Source organism: Phoxinus phoxinus (assembly GCF_949152265.1).
Source record: "Phoxinus phoxinus genome assembly, chromosome: 20".
NCBI lineage: Eukaryota > Metazoa > Chordata > Actinopteri > Cypriniformes > Leuciscidae > Phoxinus > Phoxinus phoxinus.
The window spans coordinates 22,741,608-22,755,625 of NC_136895.1; the positions used below are offsets into that span (position 1 = coordinate 22,741,608).

Consider the following 14,018-nt stretch of genomic DNA (forward strand, 5'->3'; position numbering starts at 1 on the left):
TTACTTACAGAGCTCTTTTGGACATTTTCACAACTTCCAACAGTCTAAAGAGACACTCGTCTGATTTCTTGAATTTCTGAAGATCAAACTCCTCCATCTCCTCCTCTGATGTCAACAACACAAAGGCCAAAGCAGACCACTGGGCCGGTGAAAGATCAGCAGATGAGAGACTTCCTTTGTTAAGTTGAGTCTGAATCTCTTTAACCAGAGTTTGATCATGCAGTTCATTCAGACAGTAGAACAGATTGATGGATCTCTCTGGAGACAGATTATCTTCTAATTTCTTCTTGATGTACTGGACTATTTCCTTGTAGTTCTTTTCAGTGTCATCTTGCTGTGTCAACAGTCCTCGTAAGAGTGGACGATTGGACTGGAGTGACAGACCGAGGAGGAAGCGAAGGAAAAGGTCCAGGTGTCCAGTTTCACTCTCGAGCGCCTTGTCCACTGCAGTCTTGAGCAAATCAATCATGGTTTCATTTTTGTTTTCCTGTTCTGTAGACTTAGGAACAAACACACTTTTCTTGTTGATGTCTAGAAACAGATGTGCATAAAGGGCTGCAATAAACTCTTGAATGCTCAAGTGAACAAAGCAGAAAGTGGTACCAAGAATGATCCCTCTTTCCTCCTTAAAGATCTGGGTACACATGCTTGAATACAGTGATGCTTTATAGACGTCAATACCACAGGATTCCAGGTCTGTGTCATAAAAAAGCAGGTTGTTTCTTTCAAGCTGATGAAATGCCAGTTTCCCCAGTGAAAGGATGGCGTCTTTATCCCAGGAAACATCTGGTGTGTATTCTCCATCATACTTTCGTCTGCTCTGCTGGATCTGAAAGCGTAGAAAGTGTGTATACATTTGTGTCAGAGTCTTGGGAGTGTCTTCAGTATTTGATTCCTGTAGTGTTTTAGAGGCTTCATCAGCCTGATTGTCATTATTTATTTTCTCTTCCAAAATGTTCTGGAGAACAGTGGCTGAAATCCAGCAGAAGACTGGGATGTAGCACATGATAAAGAGACTCTTTGATTGTTTAACATTGTCAATGATTTCATTAGCCAAAACCACATCCGTGAATCTTTTCCTGAAGTACTCCTCCTTCTTTTGTGCATCATTGAATCCTTGTACTTCTGTCACGCGGTCGATACATTCAGGAGGAATCTTAATGGCAGCTGCTGGTCTGGTGGTGATCCAGATGAGAGCAGAAGGAACCAAATTTCCCTTGATGAGGTTTGTCAGGAGAACATCCAGAGAGGCTGGGGACGATACATCACGCCACGTCTCATTGCCATCAAAGTTTAGAGGGAGGCGACATTCATCCAATCCATCAAGGATGAACAGGACTTTGAATTTATCGTTTCTTGCAAGGTTCAGTCCTTTTGTCTCTGGGAAAAAACTGACTTATAAGACTTGTTAAGCTTTGTTTTTCTTTATTCTTTAAGTTCATCTCTCGAAATGCAAGAGGAAATATGAAAGTAATATCCTGATTTTCTTTTCCTTCAGCCCAATCCACAATAAACTTTTGCACAGAGATGGATTTTCCGATGCCAGCAACTCCTTTAGTCAGTACAGTTCTGATCTCCTTGTCTTGTTCAGATGCTTCAAACAAATTTTTGCATTCAACTGGTATCTCTTGTGATTCTTGCCGCCTGGCAGCAGCCTGAACCTGTCTTACTTCATGTTCTGTATTGACTTGTTTACTAGCACCCTGAGTCATATAGAGATCTGTGTAGATGTTATTCAGAAGCTTGGAGTCACCGTGTTTTGCAATTCCTTCAGATACAGATTGATGCTTCTTCCTCAGGTTTGATTTTAGCGGTCTCTGATGAATGAGGACCAGCTCATCTAACACACAAACGAGAACATAAAACAGATATGCATCAATTCAAAAATTCAATTTAATTCAAAAACTTTATTATCTATCAACCAGTGATATAAATTTGTCTTAGGTTAAAAGGCTCACATATACACAAGACAATCACACACATCACAAAACCCAATTAATACAAAGAAAATACAGTACAAATATGTAAATAAATAAAGGCTTAAACACAATAGACTAATACAACTTTTTGGTCTTTTTTCAAATAGAAATTGCAGTAGTAATAAAAGAGTTCCTGTAAGCTTTATTTTTGGCCAAAGGAGCTCTAAAGTGGTAACCTAATGGCAGTAACTGAAAAAAGGGGTACAGAGGATGAGAGGGGTCAGTAACGATAGTGACTACTTTCCTCTTTGCTGCACAGTTATAAAGATCTACAATTTGAATCTGCGGGGCCCCAATAATTTTAGATGCCTGTTTGATCACTCTGGATATTTTTTTTCTTGTTTCCAACAGAAAGAAAATGAAACCAGGATACAATATCAAAGGTCATAACTGATTCAACTAGAGAATGATACACTGCTGTCAAGACATTCTGTCTTACATTAAAATACTTTAACCTTCTCAACAGAAATAAGTGCTGTTGCGCCTTCTTATAGAAGCTATTCACATGCGGAGTAAAGGATAGATGGCTATCAATCTCAGTGAGCAAATATATGAAGGTCTCAACTTGTTCCACTAACGGGATTAGTCAAATTAAACCTGGCATAAAAAGTGTTCAGCTGCTCTACAAAGGAAGCAGGGTCTGGACTATGAACTTGAGTTGAAGCTTTAGTTTTTCCCATCATCATATTCAGATTCTGCCATGCTACTTTTGTATTTCCTCCAATAAACCTCTCCTCCATCTTGTCTTTAAACTAAAGCGAAGCTTGGCCAGCCTAGTTTTGTCTCTCAGTTCCTTTTTCAGTTCATTAAAACGAATTTTATCACCCTCCATAAAGGCATTTTTTTAGGTTAATACAATGTTTAATTTCCTTAGAAACCCAGGGTTTGTTATTTGGGTAAAGTTTAACTTCCACAGTTGGAATGACATTGCCAGCACATAAGGAAATATATGAGAAAATATAATTTTCTCTTGTATATTTTATAAGGGACAATGACAGATTGTTATGCCCATGAAACTCTTACCTTGTAGAGCATCTGCAGCCTCAACTTGCTTCATATCTCTCAGGAAGTAGAGTGTCATATCAAGAGCTGCTTCTTTGACATCACACGTCTCCTCTGTAAAGTCTTGCACAAAGTATTGGGTGTTCCCTTTATTTAAAATTTTCTTAAACTTGTCCAGCTCATTCTTCAGAAATATTATAATTTTGTTCTCAAGATCCTGAAAACAAAGCAAGAAAAAATAAGGGTCAACCAAGTAACCAAATCCTATACCCTTTGTCATATACATTTAAAACATGTTTAACATTTAAACAATTTACTTGTAGAACAAATTACTGGCAAGCAACAGTAAAATGCACTCATTTAGTTTGACAATATTGAACATATGTAAGGTAAAGTGGGACAGTTAAGAATATTTACAAGTCATCACTTTTACCAATAATTGGAAAATAATTTCAATAATATTTTGCTATGAATATTTTTCTATTAATCTATTAGTATCCCTTTATGTTGTTTTTATGCGTTTTTTTGTCATGTCCTGCTGAGAACCAGAAAAAAAAGCTTTAGTTTAGATTTAGGTTAGGTTTTTTTTAGGTCAGTACATTGTTTGGAGCATAAGAAAGAAATGGAATGAAGACATTTTTGAAAAAGAAATAGAAAGTATTCCTATGTTATACTTTGTCCTCTGTAGAGGACACCAGGACCAATTTATTAAGAAAATTAAAAGACATGAAAAGACATGAACTGACAAAAAAAATAATAATAATAATAATTAAACAATCAAGTTTTAGGTTCTAGCTTTTTTTAAATCCAAACTTTGTATAAAGATTATTCTCAACTATGTAATGAAAGATATAACAGAATTATTTGATACACCATTTTACTACTATGCAATACGTGTGTAAACATTGCCATAAATGCCATTCCCATTCTATGCAATGCATTTAACTGTATCTAATTTGCATTTTAATGAGTTTTTTAGGCAACATGTAATGGAAAAAGACATGTAATAATGGGAATAATAATTGGGAATATTTTCATAAAATTATCTCATATTTCATACAAATGTCCAGACCTAAAACTGTGACGTGTCAGAGAAATTCGCTAAAATATAATGTCCTCTACAGAGGCAATACGTCTATCCCTGGGTCTCAGGAGGATGTTTCTGTCCCGTGCAGAGTGATTTCAGCATTTATATGTTTGCAGCACGCAATTGGCTGTCGGTTCTCTAAGGAGTATAAAAAACAACAGTTTTATTCAATGATTATATAGACTGTAGCCTCGACAACTATGGAGCTTATAATATGACAAAATGATTTGAATTGTGTAAATTTGAATTATTGAAAAGTGTGATCTAACAAAATCAAATATTAGCCTATATATTAGACTCACTTAGACTGACTGTTCTTTTTGCACCCTGCACTTAGCTGTGTTGCGTAACGGCATTGTTGTATCTTCAGTCGATCACGTTTCGTAATTACTGTTGTGCTTTCTGCTTTGGTGAGTTTATATGGTGAGACACCATCCCAAGGCAGTGTATGGCTCAAGAGATTTATATCAATATTATATTGATATAAATCTCTTGAGCCATACACTGCCTTGGGATGATTTTATGCATTGCATCAATGTCTTGTGAACTAGTCATTCAGTGTGTGTGTGTGTGTGTGTGTGTGTGTGTGTGTGTGTGTGTGTGTGTGTGTGTGTGTGTGTGTGTGTGTCAGGGGAGGGAGGCCCATGAGCTTCAGTGCCCAGGAACTTCTACATTTTGAACTGAAGTTACAAATTTCTTCTTCATCTTGAAAACATGAATCTGAATTTTTTTAAACTGGATAATTGCAGTCTAAAGGCCCTTTCACACCGGACGCGTACACGAAAAAGCGAAACGAAAAAGCGAATAGTTCGCGTGCGAAATAGGGACAATTTGAGGAGCTCGTTCAGACAGTGGCACCGCATCTGACGAGACAAACCACTAACTTCAGGGAACCAATCGGTCCGGAGCAGCGTCTGGCTGTCTGCTGAGGTGAGGGCTACGTTTACATGCAATCAAATAAACAATCCACTGTGTGTGATTGGCTGAAGCCTTTTCTGTCGCCGCAAAAGTTAAAAAAAAATCGGCATCGAAGCGGAAAAAAAAAAAGTCGTTTTTTCGCCGCAGCACATTCGCGTTCGGTGTGTAAGCACTCATTACACAACAGCTGATCAAAAAATAAAACCATCGCGCGAATTATTCGTGCGTCAAAATCGCGTCCAGTGTGAAAGGGCCTTTAGAACTCAGAACAAAAAAACAGCTGTTTGAAAATACATGTCTATATAATTCAGCCATAAAAACATTTCAATTCGTTACATTTAAAATGTTCAATATTCGTTTAAAGAAATCAAATTCAGAACTATTTAAAATTCCACATAATATTAAATTTTGTTAGATTACACTTGTCAATAATTACAATTTACACAATTCAAATAAAAATAATTTTGTCATATTATAAGCTCCATAGAAAACTAGCAAAGACCGCTACAGTCACCAAAAAGCTGTTGCTTTGTCAGTTAATCGCGATCTCACAAAGTTCTGTTGCAATAAATGAAGCTGTCAACAATGCACAATTAATCTCTTACTTACATCGTGTCTACACTTTGTTAATGAGAGGTTTCGCGATCCTGCATAACTTAGCACTGAATAAAACTTTGGAGTTTTGAGAGGCGAGTAATCTGACTTAAACACCTCTGATTGGCCATTTTGTTCATGAGATCAACAACAATGTCTGTGATTGGCTACATTGCTTACTGATGCAAAAACACATTATTGTTGATAAAATTCCAAAGCAGGCACGGAGGTATATATAATTGCAAAATAAAGTCATTATGATTGTTATTGTTGTTAATATTAGTTTATAAAGTAAGTAACATGTAAGATAAAAGGAGTTGTATCACTACATGTGACGAAGCTAGTCTCAGCCTCAGACGTCACTGACGCCCATGGAATGTTGGCTGAAAGTCTGATGCATATGGCACACTTTTCTGGGAACATTTCAGGAGTTTCGAAGTCGCGATATGATTGGTTGAATTCTACAGGATGTCCGAGAGATGTGTGTGTCGCATTCTCTATCGGTCCACTTGGAAACAAATGCCGTGACGCCAAAACCCCTCTTAGAAGAAGAAAGCTGTTGTGTTTACAACTGTGACAATGAGCTTACGAGGATCAACTAAACGATGGATTTTCAAAAGTAGCCTATGTAAAGTTCTCATCGTCACTGTTGCAGTAAACTTGCACAACATTCTTGAATAAATAATTGATTAGAATCATTCCGGTCTGTTATTGTAGGGACATCGACATTATTTTGCCGCGCCCTTAAAACATGATGCGGGACAAAACGGACTGTGATTGGGTGCGTTGCATGTCAGTCAAACGTCCTAACGTCCCAAACATCAGTCTGAAGTTTTTGCCAAGGGGGTAATCCATCAGCCGAAAACTGAAGCCTCCCGGGGAGCCGCCATTGTAGCAGACCATCACCTGTTGTTAGCATTCCATTGACTCCCATTCATTTTGGCGTCACTTTGACAACGAATAACTTTACACCTGAGGCGTTCAAAGACTCCATTTGTCCATTATTTATTTCTAAAGAAACTCGACAATGTATAAAAGGCTCCATTACCTTGTATCTTACGTTATGGCCCCGTAGAAGCCGATTTTGTAAAAATAGGCTACCGATTGCGTCATAACCACTCGACTCTCTGTCGCACAGTCGAGAAATTACCGTATAGACCAGAGGAGAAGCTCCCAAGCAATCGGGGGGGACGTGGAGGCATAAAGTCAAGGGAGAAGCCCATAGAGAGTCATAAAGTTGCTCCTGCTGCTAGCTCATGTACAGCTAACTGTACGTTCACACCGCGGCCGGCGAGAGCGGCAAAAGTCGCTCTCGCCACCCTGCCATCGACGCCGTGAGATTCGGGGATTCTCTGACACTCTGATGTAGATTTTAGAATGCGTGATTTTTTAAAAACTTTAAAGGAGCTGCAAAGCAAATAAGAACTGAACATAAATCAGTATCCTATTTTGTGCATACTGGCAACACGTAGGGTATAAGTTAACCTATTCAAATCTTTTAAATGTGAAAGTAACAAAACACCAACAATTTCAGACACCTTTTTCCATTCGTCGTTCTTTTTATTAATGTCCCTGTATGTAAACAGGGACACGTCGTACAATAACGGGAAACCCGCAACAGAAATAATTAACTTTTCCTCCATTTTGCTTAGGAACTAATGTGGTCGGAACCAAAGTGTACAGGATTGTGTTCTCTGGTATCCTCAGGCGGAGGACTTCTACATTACGATTGGTTGCCGCTGGTTGCCGCCGAACCGCGTCATAGCTTATTACCATAAAGTTGACTTGATTTCAACTCTTCTCGCTGCTCTCGCCGTCCAAGACGCGCCGCCCTCGCCGGAGCTCGCCGCCGGCTCTCATTGAAAATGAATGGCTTCCGGCCAATTTGACGCTCTCGCCGCCGGCGGTGTGAACGCACAGTAATACTCACACTCTCCGTCTCTGCGAGATTCGGAAGGGAATGATTCAGATTTCTCTCGGCACAGCTACTAGAATACTTACAGCTGTCAGACAGGTTGCTCACGTCATATCTACGTCGTCAAGCTCAGTTTGAGCCTGCGCAGTACGCTCATCCATCAGGAAGTGAGAGCTTCTAATTGACTTCACTTTTCTCCGTTGAAACCTATGGGGTCGCTGTGTCCATCTTATATACTGTCAATGGGTTTTGCTACGCGAGACTAGGTGAGTCCAGCTCTCCGACGCACAGTCAGCATCCGAATTCACTCACTTCATTTCGTTCACTCTTTGCAGATATTGTGCACTTAAATGCCTTACACTATACAGGGATTAGTGAACGAGTGACCGGTTTCGGACACAGCTATTGTAAATAGATACATCAGACTAGAGCGGAAACGCAAATATGCACTGGAGCGTTTGCCAAATCTGTTTTGTCGAAATAATGTTATAATATTATAATATATTATTACCAGGTATGGATCAAATCCAATAATCAACATGATTTCTTGGTATCTCAGATCAAGTGTTTTTGTATTCACTGCCATTAATCTTTCCTGCTAATGGTCATAAAAACGTCAAAACTCTCAGTCATCTATAATTTTATTTCTGAGTTTGACTTTTATTTTTGTGTTGAGATTTGAAAAATGAGGGATTGTTAGAACATAAGCATGATTCTATTTGTTTTTGTTTGTTATAAAATAAATCATAAGCATTTATGTTTGTCTTACTTACCTTGAAGATCCAGAAGAGATTTTCTTTGAAATCCCTGCGGAAGCTGCTGTAATTCTTGAAATCTGAGTCTGATTTCTCAGATTGAACCCTGGTAGAATAGACAGGTGATATTTTTTTTATTTTTTTTTGTATTTCAATCCATACTAATGGCTCAGTTACAATAAAAATCAGGATTATGTAGGGGCAATATCCTCTTGTTTGTAATATTAGACAAATAATATACTTAGTTGCAGTATATTCCACTTGAACCTGATGACTGAAATTTATGATCACATTGCAAGGTGTTGAATTTAACTTTCAAAAAATTTCAGTGTGATTTATATTTATATATGGATCACTGCAAACAGTTTGCTTTAAAAGTCACAGGTACATTACATGTAAAAAAAATAAATAAATAAAAAAGTTATATATCATTAAAAATTTAATTTATAAATTGTAAAATTTAAACTGTGGTATATTGTGTTCTCACCTGTTCAGAAGAAAAGACGCCAGTTCCACATCACTCTTCAATTTCTTCTGTACTTTTAGAGCTTCCCACCGTGTAAATTCTGCACCAATATTTACTGTAGTCTTCTGTCCTTTACTAAACCACACACACACAAAAAATCACATAAAAATGTACAGGGTCACAGTTGTGAACACAGCTTACTACTTCCTACTTCATCAGTACAGAAAGGTGGTTGATTGGACAAGCAGTTTTATTAAGAACACAAGAAATACCTTTTGGTAGATGATAGTGTTTTCTCACTTAATGTTGGTCCATCATTTTTTGAATGATCACTTTTCATAGACACTAAGCTGGATACACGTGAGAACGATCTTTCACTAATGACACAAAGAGCAGAAAGGAAAAATAAAACTTTACTACAGGAGATACTACAGTGTCATTTAAAGAGGTTTGACGTTGCAAATGGTACTTGGATGTAATATTGCCCCTGTGTGTAATGTACCGGTATTTATACTTGGCTGCCTGTTCTGTATTTCCACTGTGGAATGTACAAGCCCGAGTGGCTACCTGTGTATCTGAATGAACTTGTTCATTAACAAGTAAAGCTGTTTACAATTTTCTTTTAAAATACTTTGATTTCTTCTTGAAGAAGAAAGAAGAAGTCAAGTTCCAGTACATGCACCAAGTTAACATCACTGCATGCTTGTGTATTGTGTTTGTTCTGTTTTGGTTTGGTTCTGTCATTTGCTCCTGTGATCTTCTGCGTGTTTGTTTTGTGTTTTGTATAAAGTGTTTGTTTTGGATTCTCCTTCGCTTTATATAGATAGACACACACCCAGTGATGGTTACATGTGATGATAGATTTTGCTTATTTAATAATAATTAATAAATGGATCGCCTGTAAGACGCTTGGAGAAACAGATGAAATACCTTTTATTAGATGGTGTTTTTTCACGGAAGGTTGGTCCATCTTCTTTTGAACGGTCACTCTTCACAGACACAGAGGACACAAGTGAGCCTGATCTTACACTAATGACAAAGAGACAAGAGAAGAAAAAAAACCCCACTTTACTACAGGAGATAATTCAGTCTCATTTGAAAAAGGTGCAATGTTGCATACGGTAATTAGATGGGTAGATGGATAAAACTACAGCCAAGGAAAGGACGCTTTCTTTGAACTCTCCATCTGCTCTTACACAGCCAAGGACACCATCTCTGAACCCCCTGTTTGCCCCTGTTCCGTCACAGCCAAGGAAGCCTTCATTGAACTGTCTGCCAAAATGAACTCATTAACTCATGGCCAAGGTGGTGGTCCCCTGCTCCACCATAGAGGTCACCAGCACTGCCAGCTCCACCATCATAAATCAAGTCATCAGCTCTTCAAGTCATCAGCTCTTCAAGTCATCAGCTCTTCAAGTCATCAGCTCTTCAAGTCATCAGCTCTTCAAGTCATCAGCTCTTCAAGTCATCAGCTCTTCAAGTCATCAGCTCTTCAAGTCATCAGCTCTTCAAGTCATCAGCTCTTCAAGTCATCAGCTCTTCAAGTCATCAGCTCTTCAAGTCATCAGCTCTTCAAGTCATCAGCTCTTCAAGTTATCAGCTCTTCAAGTCATCAGCTCTTCAAGTTATCAGCTCTTCAAGTCATCAGCTCTTCAAGTCATCAGCTCTTCAAGTCATCAGCTCTTCAAGTCATCAGCTCTTCATGTCATCAGCTCTTCAAGTCATCAGCTCTTCAAGTCATCAGCTCTTCAAGTCATCAGCTCAGCCATGGCCGCCTGTTCTGCCGGCTCTGACAGTGCTCCCTGCTCACTTGCTTCTGACTCTCTTCCACTCCACGGACCTGGCCCACCATCCCTCCCCCTGGACAGCTTCCACTCCACCACCAAACACCTGGATTTTGTTGTGGGGTTTCGCTTAGCACAAAGCATCTGGAAGCTACTCTTAAGGGAGAGGACTCTGTTATTCCCCATGTCTTGTCTGAACTTTTGTGATATTCCCTGTTCCTGTGGCCATGTTTGTAGTTTTCCCTGTTGGTTAAAGTCCCTGTAAAGTCAAAATTAAGTATGTGTCCTGAGTTTGTCATATCACAGAAAAATGTGTTATTAGCCACCCAGCCAAATTTGAATGATAAAAAAAGCCGGCAAGTAAATAAAATAAGCTATCAAAATCTTGAAAAAATGAGCAGTGGTCTCTGCTCTCAAACATTGGAGGCGTGTCCACTGGCTGCGCTGAAACCTGTCTGACTGACATCCAACTTCTCCAGTGACTTTATGCATGAAAGACTCGGTCTCTTTTGTGGTCGGAAGGGACTGCTTTGTGAACAGATAATAGTTTAAATTACTTGGCTAAGGAATCATATTGATCATATAAATAAACAAAAAAAATTACGTTAGAGGGTTGCAGAATTTAGTACTTACTGTGGACAACCTACTAGGCCTATAATTATAACATAAGCACACAAGGCAGCCTACCCTCATTGGTGGGCACGCACTGCCGAGGATGGCACCAGGTGTTGCCGCGACGGAAGGATGAAGGCCGAGGCGGGAGATAGTCGTTTCGGCCCCATTCACCAGTAACAGCGGATTATCAGAGCATCCCAGTTGTCTCCAACAAAAGTTTATAAAACTATCCCGTGTAAAATGATCACTACAGAGGTGGGTTTTGGTGGTGATCCTCAGCTCTCCATCAAGGTGGCTCTTCACAAAATTAATCCACCTCTTCTTGATATGATCGTTTTTAGGAAATTTAAATAAGGACACCGATCTGTTTCGTACATGATCGCATCCAGGTAGTACGCCTCGTGACGAAGGCATAGCTAACTAGCAAACTAGGCTGTAGTAATAATAGTACTGACAGTAACTCGCGATTGAGCGCCAAACTGATGCAAATGTGTTCTATTTATATTGTTAGGGAGCGGCCCAATAGGGGCTCCAAGGGCGTCATCAAGTAGGGGCGTGTCCAGGAGCTCAGGGGCTCCAGTGCGTCATCGAACCCCCGTTTTAGCCCCGCCCAAAAAATCCGGAAAATAGCAATGGTGAAAAACTGTTTAACTCCACAATTCAGTACTTCACAGTTCACAGTCTTTGTAATATGTTTTAGCAATACATTTCTAACATATATAATGTGTTTAGAATTTTTTTTTAGAATTGCCTTTACAGGGACTTTAATCTTACATAGGTGCGTCTTGTTAACTCATTATCTTGTTAGCCCCTGTGTATTAATAGCCCTTGTGTTTCACTTGTTCTTGGTCAGTTGTTGGATGTAGACGTTTGCTGTTCCTCATGATCATTGTTTCCCAGTGTTATTTTGTTCCAGCTTTATGTTCGTTGTTATTTGTTTCATTAGATTTTGCTACAGGCTTGTTCGATTTCATGCAGTGCTGAGCAGACCAATCGTTGTCTGACTTGAAGCAGCGCATGCCGGTTAGAACTTTTGTCTCTCTTGAAAAAGTGCAGATGCCATGTGACGTATGCATCAAAATAGTGCAATGTCACAGTGTCTGGTTTGAGTTCCCTGGGTCACCACTAGATGTCCTCCTTCCCCACGGTGTTTGTCACATTCTGAACTACATTCCCCACGATCCTTGTTCTTCATTGCACTCAGCTGTCCCTTGTCACTAATCATTGCACTCAGCCAATTCCCCATTAGCATTGTCATTTCCCTGTGTATATAACCCTGTCTGTTTTAGTATGTGTCACGGAGTCCTTGTTATGTATCACGCCACTTCCGAGTCCTGTTGTCTGGTTTGTTCCTGTGTTGTTTCTTGTTTTGATTGCTTTTATGGTTTTGACCCCTGCCTGGACTGGTTTACGATTACGGATGACCCATTAAACACTGCACTTGGATCTACCCCTGTTTCCTTGAGTGTGGATTGTGACATGCAAGAGCAGCCGGCTCGTTCATTCTGCGCAGCTTCTCCAGAGCGTCTTTAGAGCTCTGATGACGACATAACTGTTTCACGATTGGCTGGATTCACCATTTATTTAATGCTTAAAAAAACGCTATATTAAGCATTAAATAAAGTATTGAATGAAAATACTGAAAATTAATTAATTGCACAAGGGTTCTCACTTTCAACTTGCCTCCAGAGGATTAATATTGCACAGCCATTTTGTTCAGTAAATTATTCTTGTATTTAGTCAAGTTATATCATATTTACCACAGTGAGAAGATTAGTCGCTGTAATGCAAAACATACGAAATACCTTTTGGCAGGTGTTTTTTCCTCACTGAAGGTTGGTCCATCATTTTTTGAATGGTCACTCTTTATAGATACAGATCTGGATACAAGTGAGCCTGATCTTGCACTAATGACACAAAGCTACATTGTCAAACGTTCACACAACAGCTCGCATACAGTATGAGTCTTTTGTTAGATGGTGTTTTCTCACTGAAGTTTTAGCATACATTTATTGTATTATTCTTTCATGTTCTGGTTTCAATTTAATTTATTGTCCACATTGAGCAAAAATTGTCAGTCCCCACCATACAATACAGCATAATAATAATAAAAAAACTATACACAATTTAAATAATGTAACGTATATCATGTGGAATACCTTTTGGTTCTGAAACGTGTTTCTTCACTGAAGGATACATATGAGCCAGATCTTTAGTAAAGAGTAGAGAGTAAAGAAAATGTTAACTACAGAGTCAGATTTAGTTTTGCAATTAAGTTGATAAATACAATTTACTGCAACAAACAGTTTAAACATGTATTATTATTTTCTTAACCGTGACACTAGAACTTAATTAATGCTTTAAGAAAAAAAAATCTTAAAAGTTTTATGAAAAAATATTTATTGAAATACTTTCTTTCAGTCTATGTGTAGCAACAATAAGAAACCCATTAAATACCTTTTGGTAGATGATGTTCTTTTCTCACTGAAGGTTGGTCCATCATTTTTTGAATGGTCACTCTTCACAGACACAGAGCTGTTTACAGGTGAGCCTGATCTTTCACTAATGACAAGACAAAAAACTTTACATACAGTAGAAGGAATTAAAATAATCAACAACAAAAAAAATTTGAATAAAAAGGAAATACAATACAGTGCAAACAGTCTTATTGGGTCATTGTGTTGATTACTTTCAGGTGTGTCTTATTTCATTAGTCCTTGTGTGTATATAGTCCACATGTTTCCATTGTTCCCTTGTCTAGCTTTGGTGTGTGTGTAACCTATTGTTTGTTGTCTTTGTCGCCTGTTCGGTTCATCATCAAGTCTGTTCAATTTAAGGCCTAGTCCACACATACATGGGTCATTTTATAAACAGAGTTTTTCCTCCTTCGTTTAAAAAAATCG

General features: G+C 38.6%; 2 protein-coding genes across 2 annotated transcripts in view; both read right to left on the minus strand.

Moving 5' to 3' along the window:
• LOC306988932 (uncharacterized protein) overlaps nt 1-14,018 on the minus strand; it is a 198,748-nt gene that overhangs the window by 34,527 nt on the left and 150,203 nt on the right. The window lies entirely within an intron of this gene.
• The window catches only part of LOC306988939 (NLR family CARD domain-containing protein 3-like), a gene marked incomplete at its 3' end in the record, with an annotated part of 80,949 nt that continues 66,935 nt past the window's right edge, over nt 5-14,018 (minus strand). Inside the window, 10 exon segments of the mRNA XM_079594166.1 lie at nt 5-1,390; nt 1,392-1,840; nt 3,003-3,198; nt 8,269-8,356; nt 8,738-8,851; nt 8,989-9,093; nt 9,647-9,745; nt 12,921-13,022; nt 13,275-13,325; nt 13,573-13,677. Coding sequence (XP_079450292.1) covers nt 5-1,390; nt 1,392-1,840; nt 3,003-3,198; nt 8,269-8,356; nt 8,738-8,851; nt 8,989-9,093; nt 9,647-9,745; nt 12,921-13,022; nt 13,275-13,325; nt 13,573-13,677 — 2,695 coding nt within the window.